At 47.4% G+C, this 18,675-nt stretch overlaps 1 protein-coding gene across 1 annotated transcript in view; it reads right to left on the bottom strand.

Moving 5' to 3' along the window:
• The window catches only part of ralgps1 (Ral GEF with PH domain and SH3 binding motif 1), a 28,628-nt gene extending 12,249 nt beyond the window's left edge, over window positions 1-16,379 (bottom strand). Inside the window, exons 1-3 of the mRNA XM_069183510.1 lie at window positions 16,216-16,379; window positions 14,087-14,180; window positions 6,606-6,673 (exon numbers count right to left, since the gene is read on the bottom strand). Of these exons, the coding sequence (XP_069039611.1) occupies window positions 6,606-6,673; window positions 14,087-14,180; window positions 16,216-16,336 (283 nt within the window). The 5' untranslated portion in view covers window positions 16,337-16,379. The remainder of the gene's footprint in view (window positions 1-6,605; window positions 6,674-14,086; window positions 14,181-16,215) is intronic.
• Window positions 16,380-18,675: the final 2,296 nt, after the last annotated feature.

Genomic DNA, 18,675 nt, shown 5'->3' on the forward strand with positions numbered 1-18,675 from the left:
CACTCAGACGTCACAGAGCTCACAAAAAAGTACCAGTAACACACCCACTTCGTGTGACAAAATAGATCTGACACAGCAAACAAGAAGAAACAAACTGTTCTCTGGAGGAAACCTTAGTCTGTCAGCATTCTCAGCGTGACAAGCAACTGTCCCTGACAATTAAACTGTATTTATTTTCTTTATGTGCTTTTACAAACACAAAGGCTTTAAAAAGCCGAGCGCCGAGTGAGGCGAGAACTGGAGACCTAAAAAGGCTCTGCTGGCTGGGAGGCCGAAGAGGAAAACCCCCCGGAGCCGAGCACGCCCGGCCTGCTTCTCATCGGTGATGGAAAGGATCCGGCTGCTTGACAGCAGGACTTGTGATCTGCAAGCTGCGGCTCTCTTCTCAGTGCCCAAGTCTGATGAAAGTGTTATGCATGCATGAACTCCAGGTTTCCCAGAGCAGATGACAATGTGCAGGACTCCAGCCTGTGGCCAGAAACCCTGCAGATCCCTGGAGTAACTGTCTCCATCTGGAGCTCAGGTCTGTTTAAAAGAGAAGAGTGCAGGTTCTGAGGTGTGACCCAGAGCTTCGATACCAGCACCTCAGTAGCATGCAAGCCGGTAAAAGATGAAGAAAATTAAAAGTCCAATAAAACAGAACAGGAACTGGGAACACAGTAAGACAAGGAACCAGACAAACTTTTCCATTTGACCCTGAAAGGTCTAATTGTGGGAGAGCAGCTCATTACTCATGTGGCTGAGAGTGAAACAGCACGAACAGAATCTGACCTCTCCTGCGTTACTGAGAACACAATCTGAGGTCACGTTCCAGTCCAGGTACGTCTCCCGAGGGGTCCCCGAAGACGGGGCCACAAGTGAATAACAAGCCTACGACAGGAAACGCGCTTCACTAGTGCTGCTGCTTTTCTCGGTGTCTAATTTAAAGGCGCTTCAATGCTGAGGCTGCTCTAACAGTGACAATCACTTTCAAGAGAATACCACCCCCCTCGTGTTGTCTCATTGAGTCCCCCCTTAGCCACCCCCGATACCCTAAACAGCTCCACACGTCTCACGTCCGCGCCCCGTGGCTGGGATGTTCTTACCCAACAGCCATGTGCCGGTGCTGCCAGGTTTCCACAGCCCACGAGGCAAAGTGGAGCCCTGTGCAACTCCCTTCCGACACCCTGACGGAAACTACAGGTCACGTACAAGATAACTGCATTTATATACTGTATACACATACAGTATTAATGTCTAGAATCATTTATATTCTAGTTTTTTCCTCCATCCAGTGTGGTGAGAAATAAGAGGCCACTGAAGCACTGTTCCAAATTTTTCATGACTAGATTAATGCACTGAAAATGCTTTTGAATGGTCTTATGATATATGAAAAGGGACGTTTTTTTTCCCCAAAATGAATGATGTTTTAATCTCCTTCCCAAGGGATGCAGTGAGATCGGTGCACAGTTGAAATGGGACAGTCTATAGGTGTGGAGTCTGGGACCTCAGGGGCACAGGGGCCTCGAATCAATGCAGAATCTGACTTCTGGGGAGTCTGACATTTTTATTACGAAGTATAAACTACTGCTTATGGTTGACTAGCTTGGCAAAGACCTCACATCCTACTGTTTAAATGAAGATCATTGCTGCAATTATTCCTGTTTATAAGAAAGGTTACTTCATTCCAAATACGTTTCCAAACACATAAATCCTCTAAACCACACCATGCGATTAAACATTCCACATCTGGGCCCTGCTATGGTTTTACCACACCAGTACCGTGCTTGTAATATGCTTTACCTTCGCTTGCATCAAGCATTGCTGTACCTCTGCTTTAGCTCTCATGTTGTTACCGTGATTTCCCTGCGCTTACCAGAACATACCGCAGTAATCGTGTACACTAACAGGCCACAATATTAGGAGGCAGAGGCAGTACTAAGCGGCAAGAGACTGACTCCCAGTGCCTTCCCTGGCCAGAGCCCAGTCTCCGTCCGGCAGAGAGCTAGGGGAACTGCAGTCTGATCCCAGATGCCAGAGCTCTCCTCCCGCCTCTGCCGAAGGTGATCCAGCCGGAAGAGGGGGATGAGATCAGATCAAAGATACTTGGAAACCTTGTGGGACACAGGCCTGTCCTGTTCAGGCTGCTGCAGCTCACAGAGGCCCAGCCGGTCTTATTTCGGTCAGTGAGTATATCAGGGCAGGAGCACTCACAGAGAAACTGCTAAGGTTTCGCTTCATAAGCGCTTGTGCATTTTCAGGTTTGTTCCCGATTTAAGCAGCACGACACCAGTTATTTCTTTATTGGAGAAAAAAGCATATCACCATTAATTTACAACTGTTTATAAATTTTGGCTACTTCAATTCCAGAAGGTTATTTTCCACAGCTGCAGGGAAAACAAAATTCCTAGAAATCCGGTTAATTGGGATTGTGCTGAGCTGCAAGATTAGACCAAGTTTATGACCACTCTTTTCCCACAGGATGGAAGCACGTGTTGCACTTTCACGCAAACAGAGCAGCTTTCTCCAGCCAGCACATGGCAACAATGAAGCTCCGACCACAACTGCACTATTATATCATAAACCTTGTTCAAAGAGCAGGAGAAGCACTACTGGGTGCAGCTCAGGCAGACAGATGGAGCAGAGCGAGCTCATTCACACTGAAATTACACACGGCGGAGCCTACACCCACCACTTCAGATCTGCCCATACAGAGGCAGATCTATACTGAACTGTACAGAGGGTGACTGGAAAGCCAGGTGGCCCATTCAAGTGGAATGAACACTGTGCACTGTGGATGAGTTACATACACATGATAAGCCTGGCACTGTGGAACAGCAGCATCGCCCAGCTGAGGTCGCGGTCATCACTACTTTCCACCAGAGGGCTCTCTGCGCTCTCATACCTCAGCCCCCCCAGCCCCCCCAGCTGTGAGCTGCTGCTGTCTGCTGGAACGCACTCACAATGTGCTCATTGCTACAGATACCAGATGTCACTGATTGACGGTGCACAGTCTTCATGAAAGCTGCATTTTTATTTGCACCAACTAATTTTATTAGGACCCCGCACTGACTGTATGTGCTTAGACTATACATAGCCTGATACCGTGTACGGCGCCCTCAACAGCTATTTTCCAACAGTTTCTACTTGTAAAAGACCATGCAAAACAGCCACATCCAAAATACGTGGGCATGTACATTCCTTTTGCATTTAAATCAAATAAAAAGCTGCTGTTTTCCATATTGAACTAGCAGATTTTGACTGTAACAGCTTGACAAATTACATCACATTTTATATTCCGCTCTGCTGACAAGAAAGCTGGACTCGCGTTGAACACTACAGCCTCTCATGATCTCATCATTAGAAACTTCCTCCAAAAGCATTAAAATAACAGTTTCTGCAACATCTTTGCTGGAATCAATAATATTTCATTTTGTTTTGCTTTGGCAACTGAGCAACACTACCTCACTCATTTGGCAAAACCAGAGTGAAGCTGTTGATTGTGCTGAAAGCTTTGCTCTGACTCTGTGCAAAAGGTGCCCTGGCTCAGTCTTTTGCACAACCAAGTGTTAGTGTGACTCTCCGTCTGCAGACACATCACTTTTTATATCCTGAAATGTTTGTTATTCTATTGTACTGTATTATAACCCTTCATTTCATTTTTACAACTACTGTATAGTACAATGCTTTTTGCTGTATAATATATTAATTATATAGAATTTGCAAATGGTTAATTGTGGTTAATCCTGTACACATAGGGCTTCTACACAACATAGGTTTCCACAGTTTAGCAATTGTGTTGCAATTAAATCACCTGCAAAGGCATCAGCAAAATCAATATATCTAAAGCACGTTGTAACAGTAACTGACCACAGGGACAAGAGGAAGACATGTTATGCAGGTGAACAGTTTGGGTTCACAAATAACTTCTGAAACCCACAAGCTCCTTGTCATTTAATCTTAAAGGCTAAAAATGAAACTTTATACATGCTATACAGGTATAAATACAAAGCTCTGAAATTAGAACATCTTTCATTACTAACATGCAATCAATTACTAACTAAGTGCTCAATGATTAGCAGATGAATGGTGCTTTTGAACTCCTCTACTTACATCCACAAAAATGCGATCTGAGTTGCCTAATCTGAAGGGCTACCAGGTTCTCGGTATAGAGTTACATCTTTTATAAGCACATCACTGCTCCATCCTGATTCCATTTGGTGGTGTTGACTGTCAGGTTCGTATTTGTCAGAAGATAAATTCACATCTGCCTAGTGCCCTTTTCTTGAACTCATTGTCTGAACTTCATCCCAAGCTGTACAGTATAATAGCACCTAATGTTTGGTGTTTGTTAAGTACTGAATACTGATATAATAGATATACTGCATAATAGATGCCCTATGTGAGCAGACGCTTGAACAGCTCTTTTTGTGCTGGCAGACCCAACTCATACTGAGCAAAAGTCCCACTTCTCTCAAAATGACCTTGCAATTAGGGCATGCGTAAAAAAAATAAAAACAGAGTCTATTTACCAGTTGCCAGGACAACATCTGCAAACAAATTCCATAACTGAATCAGACTCACTTGTATTGTTAGTGAAGAATTAGATGGAAAATTAGAGATTGTGGTAAAAAGAACAAAGAGGCCAAGGCAATTGTTCAGCTGCCTGTTTCTGAAGCTTGGTGCACTTTTTTAAAATTCCCAAAACACCACTGCAGAGGCCCAGAGCCCTGGGCTGGGAAAAGTGTGTGTGTGTGCGTGTGAGAGAAAAAATGTGGGGTAATTCCCCCAGTTTTTCACTCCGATCCCAGGGAGCTGCCTCTCTGCTCCTGGTCAAAACGGAAAGCGCAGCCATTCGGGGAAACCGTCCGCTGGGATCCCCGCTCCGCGGAGGCCGTTCCATACTTCCAGCCGCTGGAATGAATGACTGGTTGCACTTCCAGCCAAACATCCGGCAGCTGACGGATCAGACCTGGGGAACATACTGGAGCGCTCCTAACCCTTTCAACATCAATCCCAGCGTCAGGGCTCTCAACCATGGCACTGCAGAAATAACGGCTACAGGCTGGGAGCCCTGTGGCAGGTCCCATTCCCACAGCCTGGCACAACTACCTTCATTACTGAGCTGACTGTCACACTTAGGGCCCCAGACATGGAGCCACAGAGGTCCAGGACGCTTCAGGAAGCCCAGGGATGAAACCAGTAGACTCCATCACACACCTACAGTTTGTCCCTCCACATGCAACTTCCAATTATATCCTGTCTATATCCAGAAGGTCAGGAGCACAAACCAGCAACAGAACTGCAGTGTTAATTGAGTGCTGCTTGACATGGGCATGGGCAGGGAGCAAGGGCTAGTCTCAGGCCTCTGGGGTTGGGTATATTGTGCGGAAATGAGTTCGCAGCACTGACTCCAGCCCTGGGGGGCAGCCCAGAGAACAGTCGGGCCTGGACCTGCTGCCTTGGTGCCCTAGTGGGGCCACAGCACCAGGGATTGAGACTGCTGTGGGCCGTGACTGCAGCCAGCGCGGGAGGGACAAGAGAGATTTGGGACATGGGTGGGCTGCAGCACTCTGTACGAGCTGGAGTGATCAGATGGTAATTATTCACAGAATAATTGCGTGGGATCCTAAAGAAAACGAAAGCTTGCCAACACATGTCCTGCCTGATATTTAGCAGGAACTGTTAGAAGACGGCTTTGGTGCACTTAATTGGGGATCAATTAAAGAAAAAACACAGATTATTGCAGGCTCAGCTGCATATGTAACCTAATTATAATTCCTGTTAACAGCTCTCAATCTCAAACAACAGTTTCTCCGGGTTGATGGGGGATCAGCTTTTAGTACTGAATGGAGATCATCTGTCTTTCAGAGACCGCGGCACAAGAACAGCCTCGCAGACGAAGTTAAAGTGAGATGTGCCATCAGGCCGACAGCCAGCCAGAGTTTTACTAGCTGGTTGTAAGGATAGAGCCTCCCTTCTGAGCTGTGCATTTTTATTTGTTTTCTTTCGGCTCACTCTCAGAAGCCAAACCGCACTTCCCTTCCAAATCGAACATGTAATGATTTAAGCAGTCCAACATTCGCCCCTTTTCAAAGCCCTGCAATAACTCTTGTATTGCCTGGCTTCGTAGGTAGGCAATGACTTCATTCTTCCATTGCAAAAGTGCTTCAAAACAGGGCACGCTCTGTGAAGTTATTAACCACGCGGCTCCCCAGCGAAATGCTGCCCCACCTCCCACAGCGAGAGCCCCAGCCAGGATGTGGGGAAACTCGGACCGGCGAGTTCAATCCCGGATCCGGACTGAAGCATGTTGATGAGGTGACGACACCGCTAGCGTCAGCCGACGATCAGTTCAGCACAGCTGCCTGATACACCCAGGGTTTAAAAGCACTCAGTCAAGATAACAAAAATCAGTAACTGCTGCTAGAGATTTGAATAGCGGAGTGAAAGGCCAAAAAAATCACCTTGAGTCTACATTTAAAGCTTTTGTGAAAGGAGCAGGAAGAAGCAAGCTGAGATATTTTTGTGAACTACGGTAGCAGCCTGCTACAAGTTAAAAGGTCTCTGTCATGCTGGTGCCGGGCCATCTGAGGGCTTTCTGTTGCAGAAGGGCGTTACCTTACCTGCCAGGTCTTCCTTTGAGGACACCAGCCGTGGGGAGCTGTTCCCTGGCTCGATCTTCAAAGACAACCTGCAACACAGGAGACAGGTCCCAGTCAGCACAGAGCGCAGCAGGCGGCACACCTGTCCAGGTAGCCTGGCCACATGGCGAGATGGGCGTCTGTGCTCAAGGTGTGAGCAGTGGGGTCAGATGCTGAGACTTCACAAACATGGAACCATCTGACATCAGAAAATCCAATGATTTCCACACACAAAACAAATCACAATACAGAAAATGTTACGACACAATTACAGGGTGTCTACTGGCCCTCAGGGATACAGTCCCATGGACTCGTGTAGGTGGCTCAACAGTCTATTGCTCTTTAAAGAGAATTACAAACATGCATTCCAAACTCACAGCTTGTAAAACTGTCTTTTAAAAAAATGTGCGTGTACAGTAAACATGCATTTCTAGGAGTATGTGCCAAGTGTTTCTTTTGTGAAGAAAACAAAAGCCTGCTGGGATCTGAGGACTGAGCACAAAAGACTAGGAAACATCTGCTAAAGGGCTATTGTCCAGGATCGACTGCAACCCTGGAAGGGAACCTGAAACCCAGTCCTTCAAGTCCAGTCTGTATTCTGCCTCTGTTGGGCTGGTGTGTGTTCTCTCCGCATTCGTTCATTGTGTGTTCAGTTGTGTGCGCGCGGAGTACCATGTTTTAACTCCCAGAATCACTTGGGTCCTCTTCTTTAAGAAGCAAAAGAAGAAAATGCAAGGAAAGCATTGTGTGACTGGAAGAACATTAAGTGTCTTTAAAACTCCCACGGAGATAATGTGACAAGGAAGAAATACAAAAAAAATAAATAATTCAAATCCCTCATCAGGGCATTTGCCAATTCTTTATTATCTTCTGTAATAGACGGCTTTGTGCACTCCACACTGGAGCTCCTACACAGAGTGAGGCCAACACTTGAGGCCAAGCGTTGCAAGAAAACGCTTTCTGTCTTCTGTGCGTGGGCATGATGGAACTGATACCAGCCACCTGGTATTATGGAAAGCTTGATAACACACGATAACAAGCGTGCACATGCATGCTGGCACCCCCCTGTGAATCCATGTGCGTGCGCTGCACGGCCTGAGTCACGCCTGACAGCCCTGTGCCAGCTCACGTCTTAACTGCGGTCCTTGATGCCTGCGAACGACGCGTCCAGACCCCGCGCTCGGAATGCCAGCTCCCAGTCTGCTTTTGCGCTTCCGCAGGAAATTGATATTGGATGCCTGCCGTTTCGGAAGGTTTTGCTTTAAAGAACAATGTCATTTCATTGGAAACAACATACAAATGCGCAATGCTGTTTACAAGCGCAGACCAGCTGCAGAAATGATGACTTTGCCTTGCATCTCAAACCACAGCTCTCACATCTTTGAACACTCTTCCCATGCAAATTGTGGCTGTGCATTGCGCCTGTCAAGGCCTCTAAAACCATTTACACTTCTGCTGGGATGTTTTAAGTCTAAATTTAATTTCAGCGGTACTGTGTACTTTTATGAGCAGAGTAAAGAAAAGCACAGAAGCACTGCAGTGTTTCACTGGTGCTGGTCTGCTGGAATTAATGGATTGGCTTAAAAGTGTTAATAAGAATGCAGTTTTCCCCCACATTTGACATTTTACCAAAAAAAAAGAATACGTTTCTTGGCAAAGTATTTGTTCTGAGTTGTCAAACCTTGAAGTGTCTAGAATACTAAACAAAATCAAGAGATGCGCAGACAGTAACCTGTAAGACATGAAATGACATCCAGTGAACTCAGGACTGCCAGCTCTTACTTCTCCTGGTTCAGCCTGGTCTCAGACACAACCTGATGCTGAAATAAAGAGCCTGCAGGCAGCAGATCTGTACCCTTTATCTGAAGAGTAAATGGTTTTAAATGTTTTACGCTACAATTATGTTTCTCATCTTGACTGCTGAGAGAGAGGCAGGGAGCATCAGGCCAGTGAAAGCGTTTTCTGTAGTAACAAGTAATCAGTGGTGTCTCAGTGCCTGTCTCTGCAGTAATAAGTATGATCAGTGGTGTCTCAGTGTCTTTCCCTGCAGTAATAAGTATGATCAGCGGTGTTTCAGTGCCCTGTTCTGGTTATTTCTTAACATATGAGAGCTTAGAGAGGGCCAATGCACTGCAGTGCTTATAAAAGTTAAAAGATAAGCTACAGCAAGTCAGAGTGAAGCAGAGTTTGGGTTCCACAAACATTCCTGTAGAAAACAGAGCGTGGGTATTCCACAGTACCCAGAGGCATGACCCGGGCACTGCTGGGCTCCATGCACAGTGTAATTCTTACTGTGCGCTTGAGGCAAACGCTAATGACTGATCTTTTCTAAATCCACACAGTGCTTATAACCAAGCATGAACTGTAAAGCACTTGCATCCTCCCATGTTAAATATGGCTTTCCGTAAGTGAACATTTCCAATTTAACTTCCAGCAGATACCAATTACCACTTGCATGCTCACAGAATAACAGCTTTTTAAAAGCCTCCTTTATAACCACATTAATGACAATTTAAATTCCAAAAACTTCACTCTGCGTTTCATGTTCAAAGGTCTGAGAATCTCAGAATTTTTTTGCAAAGGAGCCAACATAACTGCCTCCTCAGCACTTTGGGTGTGAGGGCAGAACAGACTTTTCCTTTTGGGGAGGTGGGACAACTTCAAAGTATGACTGTGAAAAAATGAGTAAAAAAAGAAAACAACCCAAATGCCGTGCAATGAAAACAGGCCTTCTGTGGACTATTGCATGAATGTTAAATAGTTGGTTTTGCAGAGTGTGAAGATTTTACTGCTGCTTCAGAATTTTACACTGAAGGAACTTTCATTGAATTGAAGTGACCTGCCTGTTTTTACATATCGTCTTCCCCAGCACCATTAAACCACGTGCATCCAACCACAGAAGAGCCAGCGTGCAGTGAGATGTGGCGTCAGATGGGTTTATCTTGTGACGCTCTTCCTCCTGAAGAATCTCGGGGGTCAGCTCGGCTCGCTGTCGCCACGCAGAGACTCTCCTCCTCCACCGCGTGACGTCACGGCGAGCTCACAGGTGCTCCAGCAGCTGACTGCTGCGCCGATCAGGGCCTCTCAACCCCAGGCAGCTCCGCCGCAGGGCGAATCCCAGGCTCACCGGGCTCAGACCAGGGAGTGCCGTTTCCCAGCGGAGCCACTTGGGAGCACCAGAGGCCGGACTTTAGATGAAAATCACATTTTTCCCCGTGTATTGTATCCTCTGAACATGGAAATGGATCGTGTATGGAAACGACGTGCGGAATTCAGAAATCGGTGGTGTCAGATCGACAGTTGATTAGAGGGGGCAAGAGAGGAAGGCGGAGAGAGAGGAACTTTATACCTGCCCCGGGAAAAGTCCTGTCTTCTCATTAAAAAAAATGACTCATGACTCGGACAAGACTCGTTAGAGAGCGAAGAGCGTGTAGGCATCAACAGAGCAAACATCTGGATGCAGACCAGCAGCCCACAGCTGGCTTGGTCCCCCTTTGCCGCCTGTCGCTGGGAATTCACAGCCTGGTGCTCCGCACGAGGAGGAGGAGGGGGCTGGGGGAGAAACGAGACCACCCCCCTAACTCTCTCTTACATGAAACCCAGCTGGCTCCCCTGTCTCCCCCACATCTTCTATTTCCAAGTGTAAGCCAGATTTTCCTAATTCCTAACCACAGAAAAATGAATCCAATTAAACAAGCCAAGGCCACATGTCAAGAAACAACATTTTCCTATATGTATCTATATCGGCACTCACAGGAAACCATTCTTTCCTGTAAGCATACAGCTGAGAACAAAGCAAACAGTTTTATGGATTTTTTCCACATATAAATACACTTAGAGAAAATCTCAAACTTGGAGTAGTTCCTGTCTTTTCAATTGACATCGTATATGTTAACACGAACACTGTGCAACACTTAAGAAAGTGGTTCTTGAGTGAGGAAGAAACGACTGGATCATGTGGTTGAAACGAATTCCCCGGGGATCTGTCAAAAAGCACCTAGATGGGACTCCCAGATCAATGAACAACTTCACAACCAAAAGAGTGAGATGGGACAAATGATCTGTGCTTAAAGAAGAGCGCTCAATCCCAGAAATCCTGTTCCAAACAAGTGTCATGCTGTTGTGCTTGGAAAATCCTCCTCATCTGGGTTAAAAGTGCAGAAATTAGACACCTTACATGCTGCGACATCACCACAGCCAGCTGGCAGCCACACATGCACTGACAAATCCACAGACCTGGAGGAGCAATGACTTCATGCTCCAGAGCGCCAGAACCAGAGGCGGCGGCGATCCAAGAACGATGGGGGGGCCGAGAGCCAGACTGGCACACTGCCCCGCCCCGCGCCGCCTCGTCCCGGCGGCCTGTACACGGCATCAAAGCAGCAGCTCCAGGCTGACCTCCACCTCAGCTCACAGACTGATAACAGACCCATGGAAAAAAACACGCTGAGCCGACGAGGGGGAGCGAGGGGACGTGCCAGACAAGCTCATCTGTCTGGTTTACTGGACAGAACACGCCGAGAGAGAGAGAGAGAGACGCGACACCCTCTTCAGCACCGTATTAATGAATCACTGCCTGTGTTTCAGAACAAACATTCTGTTCCGGTCAGACCTGACGAATCGCTCTCCGCTCTCCGCGCGAGGCGAGCTGTGCCACTGTGGAAGAGCGGACTTGGCACCGCAGTGGCCGGGTCGTGCCGAGACACGGGGTCGGGCAGCCGCTGACGGCAAACTGCAGCAACCCCGCAGCGAGGGGCTGACCACACTCTGTCACCTGAGCAAACTCAAGCGCGGCTTCCCTTTCCGCATGTCAAGCTCTGCAGGGAAACTGCAGGGGCTGATGGGTTAACTTGTCAAGACCTGCTGCGTCGGTTATCGCGCTCGCCGCTCGCTGGGATTCACGCACCGTCCTTGTCCATCAGGCCCACGGCTCAGTGTGACGGAGCTGCAGAAGGATTTCCGTTACAATCTGACCACGGTGGTGCCTGAAGTGCATCCCTGCAGCCTGGGAGCAAAGATCAGAACGCCAAGTCCATCCCCGGGTCTGTGAAGAGCTCCAGGAGCTGGGCTTTAAAGAGACACTGCACACACATCTTCCCTAATCTATTCACTTTGAACAAACTGATATGAAGTGTCAGCTTGGAGTATCATGAAGTATGATCTGAAGTACAATAAGTACTGTATATACATGTAGTCTTCAGGCCTCTCTTCAATGTTTATTGACTTTCAGCCCTAAAGCACTGAGGTTCTGCAGACAGACTGAGCTATAGAGACACAGGCAGGCTCATCTAACAGCACATACTGTAATAAAATGAGTGAGCTGTTCCAAAGCACTACACAGAAACAGACCAGCACAGTGTGCCGCAGAATAATATACTCCATGTTTTTACCAGATGCAGACTCTTAATACCAACTGTCCTGATAAGAGTAGAAATACCAGGAGTGAGGCAGGCAACAAGCTTCTAATCACCCAGTACCTTTCGCAAGCTTGAATAGAGGGCAGCAGGTAAAACTTGGGAGTGGGTCAAACTGCTTCACAAAGGAAGTGTGTTCCTCTCCTTCAAAGCGAGCTTTAAAGTGGACATGAAAGTGGTTTTCAGTGGTTTAAAACAATGTCATGGAAACATGGTGTGATCAAAAAAAAAAAAGAGATGCAAGCAGGAGTCACTGTGCGTTTCCAGCTTTTTAAAACACTGACCAAAATGATGTGTTTCTGAAAACTACAGACCCAGACAGAAATGTTACACTGCTTTTATTTTTTACAGCTGTGAGTAGCAGTGGGATGGATCTATTAAAAGGCTATTATTTATGTCATGTCTAAAAAAAAAAGTCAGAAAACTCTCTGTGGGCTGTTCAAGGGTGGCTAAATTCCACTGTGAGGCCTCCCAGACGCTCCCCATCAATTCAGCTGGTGCACCAGTTCCTTGCCTCTGCCCCTGATCTGCAGTGGGGCAGCTGGTGCTGAATAGCTGTGTCACCCCGGTGTGGCACCTCAATGCTTCTAGAGGCGAAGCACACCACCACCACTGAGCAGCGCACTCACAGTCACGGAAGTGGTCATTGGGAATGTCCGTGTGTTACAGACCCATCGGTCAGCACGGCACGTAGATGGCGGTTTTGTCTTTTAGGATAAAATCATCATGTTGGCGCGGGTACCAGGGAACGCCCAGCCCCTGCTGAATGTGGTCCTGGGTGTCCCAGGGTCTTGAGCGATCCTGCACACTCTCCAGTGCTCAGAGCCCCACTCCTCCTTCACAGACAGATGCTGTGTGAGGCAGGGAGAGCCGCTCGCTCGCTCAGCAATGGTTGTTATTGCTGGACGGAGGAGTCCTCCAGGGAGTGACTGCACTGATTTCTGTTTGTTCACAAACCATCACTGCGCACGTTTATGCTGACAAATCCCGAAATGGAAGAGTGATTTGCTGCTCGTCAGTTAGCTCTTTTTTCTCCCACTTCATTTGTTGACTTAATTATACAAAAAAAAAAACGGGAACAGGCTTCCATGAAACAGCCTTGAACTCCCACCGCCTGGCTTCAGCACAGCCGTGCCTGAGCCAGGCGACCGTAGATCTGCCTCAGGGAAGGAGCGTGGGGCTGCTCACTCCGAAAACCCTCCCACTGCGTCGCACCTTTCCCAGGATTTCGCTCCGGCGTGGGTTTCCCATCTGTGTCATTTCTACTCGCACCTCCCGCTGCTCTCCCATGGCATGACGACACTGGTTTCACCACAGCACACCACAGTCCACAGGCCACTTCCTGTGCGATGACCCCTGTGACCCCAGGGTGTTGTTAGGAGGATGTGATGTCATAGAGACACATTCTTGCTTTTTGTGCTCGATAGGCATTCAGGCCTCATGACTTCCTGTCATGATAACAAGCGACTCTGGCTGCGGCAGGTGGTATTGGACACGTATTAATGAATCACTGCCTGTGGTCTGGGATGAAGACCGCACAACTGTCGCTGTTTAACTGGCGTTTCTGTGCAAGCCGGACAGCCCAGTCATGTTTGTTTTGAGTGCTTTGAACCCCAGGGGCAGGAAAGCACTTTTGGCATTTTGGGTTTGCGAGGAGTGCGGACAGACCTCGAGTGGAAAGGAGACCCTGAGGGGAACAGTACCAGGGTCTGGCCACGTCAGCGCGGCTGGGGAGGGGCAGGCTTTGCTCAGCTCTCTTTAATGTTAAACGAACGTTATAATAAAGGAACACTATAATAAATACCACACTCATTTACTACTCTGTTTATGTAAGGTCAAATTGATGCAGTATAGCTGTATAGTATTTCAACTGGTAATTGAATCTTTCAGCAGCATCTAAGAAGCACAGCACTGAAAAGTCATTAAAGTGGAAAATGAGCAGCTCTCTGTGAAAGCGCTGAGTTCCGGACTTTGAGCCCTGTCCACTGCTATGATATACTGCATGATAGTGCCAGGAAGGTGTGTTCATCGGGAGACATGGAGACTTACTTGTAGTTATCATCCTCCACAAACTTCTGAAGCTCCTCGATGTATCTCACCGACATCAAGTACTTCTGCACATGTGGAAGCGTCACTAAGTGATCTGTGGGGATTAAAGGGAGAAAAGTCACTGACTCAGACTCAGACAGAGTGTTCAGTCATGCTAGTGGTAACAGAGGAAGAGGAGAGGTCTGCAATGTTCCCAGTGGGTATTCTGCTCCAGGAGGGCTCTCCCACGACCTGTCAGACTAGGACAGGGTACTCAGTACTGCTGTAAAACTGAACTGGGCGGCGCTCAGAACTGGCTGAGAAGGATAATAATTAGGACCCTGTTTTTCAAATGGCACCCAGAATGAAATGGGTCTCAATAAGAAAAGGGCTGAAAACAACAGCCCAGAGTGCTGGTCCCTGGGTCTCCACACACCGGCTGATTTCCACTGCAGTTGTCACATTTCAGGCAAGACACCTGAGGTCCAGATTCATTAAGCATTCCCCCCTCATTAAGCACCTATTAACACATCTCAGCATTTCCAGACCACAGAACAATTTTAAAGAAATGCCTCAGAAAGAAACTGAAATCAACCAGCATGGATAAGAGCTCTACCAGAACAAGAACCACAAGACGGGTGCCCTGGGACCAGGGCTGGAAGCCCATCATCTGATCCAGAGAAAATACTAGGTTCTCTGCATCAGTGCTACAGCAGGGGAAAAACGACACCTTGGCAACACAGAAATAAAATAAGCAATCGCATATCTCTTTTTCTGCATGTATACCCCAGCCCAGGTTTGAACATTTTCCATATTTCCGAAAAAAAAAAAAAAAACTAGCGAGGTCTTGTGTCTGAAAACGTTATGAGAGGGAAAAGACTGCATCCACTCCACTGAAAGGCCAAAGAGCAGAAAGAGCACAGCTGTGAAGAGAATCCTCCTCACAAAAACAAAAAAAACAGGCATCGCGTCTTTCAGTTTAAGCAAATCATGGTCACTCTATTTGTGCATGAATGCTATGTATTTTGCCTGTCATTTGAATCTCTCCGTGTCTCTTATAAAGAGAATCTAAGAGATTTAGGATGATATATCTGGAATGTGGACTCTGAGGACTTGCACACACATGGCTTTATTAATTATATTGTTTTGCCAGATTCTGGCAAAATGGGAAAAACAAAAACATCTTCCCACTGATGATCATATGAAAACAACATTCCTGATGTTTCATGATATGGGAAGGAATGAGATCCAGCCCATCTCTGACAGCCATGGAACATTCAAATCCTTTGATCCTGCTGTCTGAAATCCCGGTCAGGGTAGGCAGGAGCCTCCCTGACAGCTCTCCGGACTCTGCCCTCCCATTCTGGGGGCCCAATGCCACGGTAGAGCCCACTATCCTGCTTTCTTCAAGGAATCTACCCTCGGAAGGACCCTGAAAAACAATCCTGGCAGAGGGGAGGAATTGTTTTGGCCTGCTCGCACTGGCAGTGACGGATTACTCTAAACATTGCCAACTCATACAAACTACACTGAAATTTCTGCAACGCCGCCAGAAACTCTGGGATTCATTTGTGTATTACGTTACACACAGTAATCGCAGGAAGCACATACTTCTAATAAACTTTACATCATTCGGAGAATTTTATGGAAACTCATCTCTGCAAACTTTTAAGCATTTCTGAAACCTCTTTGGAGCACTTCAGAGCTCTTCAAATCTCTTCTCCCCAGCAATCAGCCTTGACGTTTCTCTCCAGAGTCTCCATGCAGATGAACCGAGAGCAGACAGGGCTGGCTCTCACACCAGGCACGAGGCGCAGGGTCAAGCAACGCAAGATGTGCTCAGGGGAAACTCAGGGGCTACACTGGAGTGGGACACAGTGTGGAATTGTTAACTGTTTTTACAGGAAGCCGTACCCAAGCATCCCATCCTCTCAGCAGGACTTATTGACACAAGCAGGAGGCCACTTCCAGGTAAGGAGACAGAGGTGATTTAGAGAAAGTCACCCCGTGACCCCTGACACAAAGATACACAGAAGCTCAGCCTGCCCCCTCCCCCCCCACCGAGACCTCCTGGTGACTCATGGCGCCCAGAAGCTGGCTTCTCCAAGCGTGCTGCCCGGCGGACACCGTGGAGGAGGCTGGACACCTACCGTAGCTGCAGGACACCTGCAGGTCAGAGATGACCCGGAGTAAGTTGTTCATCTGGTTGGTCCTCTGCTCCGTCTCCATGATGCTGTCGGAGGCCGGGTAGGCAGAGTCGATATAAATCATGTCCAGCAGGTAGATCCCTACAGTGAGAAAAGGAAAACAAAACTGAAATACCTGCCTATACATTATTCCGCTACATCACATACGTGCAAGAATTCACCATGAAAATTAGGCAGTGTTTGCAGCATCAAACTGACAAGAGAAAAAACTTGCAGCTTAAGAGCAAAAAAATACAGACTGCTGACGGACAGAGAGGTTCAGTAATACACCAAATTACAGCATTCACAAGAAATTAAACCTGGAACTGCATTATTAACTGACTGTTTTTCTTAACTAGAAAGTCACAGGCAGTCAGAAATGAATGAATAGAGACGCCTGGCCTTCACCAGCTGAGCTCAACGTCGGCAATGTCGTGGAGGCAGCAGCTCAAGCACTAAAGATGATCCCTGTCAGAACCGAGACAGCTACCCAAAACGACCCCAGAACATACGGGTCTTCATAACTTCCCCCATGCCTCTGCAACAAGAAGAGCACAACCGAACCCTTGTGCGCTCCCAGGTGCCATATTTGTGACACTATGATAAAAGTAAATCAAACGACTCAAATGTGGCATTGTCGGGCTGTGTCTGTCCTTGACTGCCCCTCTTCCCACACTCTCCCTGGTGCAGCGTCTCTGCCAGGAAGGAGCTGCTTCCCACAGACCAGGGCTGATGACCTCATGCGCAAGAGCATGTGGCTACAGACTGGCACGCAGGACAGGAGGGGATCCCACAGAAAAAATCTGGGCCGGCGGCGAAAAAACAAATTTACTGCAGAGGACACATGGCTGTTTCTAAAGGCAGACTTGCAAAGAGCCTCGTCTCCATTCAGAAAAGTAACATCATGACGTAACCTTATAATTTTAGTATGATCTCAATAGCACTCCATGAAGCCTGCTGCGGTTATGGGTAATCTCTGAATGTATTGCCAAATTGTTTTATAAAACTAGCATTCACCTTCTCCCCCAGTTAAAAAAATAAAGTCAACTTTAGCGCAATGGTGTCAGAATGTCACAGCATCTGTGTCTCATTTATGTAAAGCCAATATGTACCATATGTATCCAAAGTCATTCCAACCTGTTTAAACATGAGTGTATATAACAGTGTATGTAATGTAAAGGTCAAACAACCCATTTCGATTAGCGTCACGTATCTGCAGCTTCTGTCAGAACTAATACCATTTCAGATTTCCGTGATGTAAAAAAGCACAAAACCCCAGGCTGGAAACTCATGGAGGACGTATCAACTGACAAGCCAGGACGTCACTGGGCTCTAATCACAAATGTACTCGGCGTGCAGCAGCTCAGCGCCATACGTGGACAGAAACGAGCTTGGTTTCCAAGAAGCCTGCATTGTCTCAGAGTATTAAAGAACAAAAAGACACATTGAAAAAATCCTGAACAGCTGCTCAGGAATGCACAAAGCCGTTCTCCACCAAAATATGGAAAACATTTATATATAAACAATGGGCAAAAATAAACAGAAGACAAGTTTTCACTATGTCAGAGAGATATAGTCTAGATTTCTAATTTTTGCTACCCAGAAGAATGTGTCCTTGTGCAAATAGAGTACATGGTCTGGGACTTAGACTGGGATTTAGCAATAATGTTATGGGCTTCCAAGCAGAAATTTCCTGGAATTGAATGAGGAGAATGTGAAGCGACACTCTCAGACTGCCCGGGAATAACGCAACCACTGTGGATGGTAAAATCAGGATCAGCAGACTGAACAGGCCCGCGGAAGGCATTTTCAGACATCAGCTGTGGCCACTTAGAGATCCCCACAGGAACGTTCACAAGAACCCTACAGAAAAATGGCGAATGAGTCAACTGCACACGACACAAAGCAAAGGGAGAGTAATAAAGAGAAAATGGGTAAAACAGAGAAGGAAACACATCTGAGATCTTCATTGAGCCAAGGGCTATGACAGCAGTGTTGGACACGCCACTGTACCCCTCTCCCTCCACACACAGGACAGAGGCTCACAAGGAACAGGACACGCTTTGGACTCGACATTTGAACCACACAGGATTTTCCTTTTCGAAATTGCTTGCCGCCAACTAAACGTAACTCATCTCGATAATGACAGCTCCCCCCCACACCTCCCCCTCAAACCCTGTGCTGGGATCAGGACGTGCCCACCCTGCGTCCCTGTGCTGCAGGCCCGGACAAGCCCAGAACGCACAGGGGACGACCAGTACGTGCTCTCCTCCGCATGCTGCAAGCCCAGTGGGCCACCAGAGCCCTCACTGCACATCGGGACCACCGTGAGCGCTGACGAGATCCCATCTCTCACTCCGGCTGCAGGCTCGTGACTCGCGTCCACCTCTCATGTGAACCCAAGACCGCAGAGCCATTCTAAAC

The sequence above is a fragment of the Lepisosteus oculatus genome, chromosome 24 (assembly GCF_040954835.1).
Source record: "Lepisosteus oculatus isolate fLepOcu1 chromosome 24, fLepOcu1.hap2, whole genome shotgun sequence".
Taxonomy (NCBI): domain Eukaryota; kingdom Metazoa; phylum Chordata; class Actinopteri; order Semionotiformes; family Lepisosteidae; genus Lepisosteus; species Lepisosteus oculatus.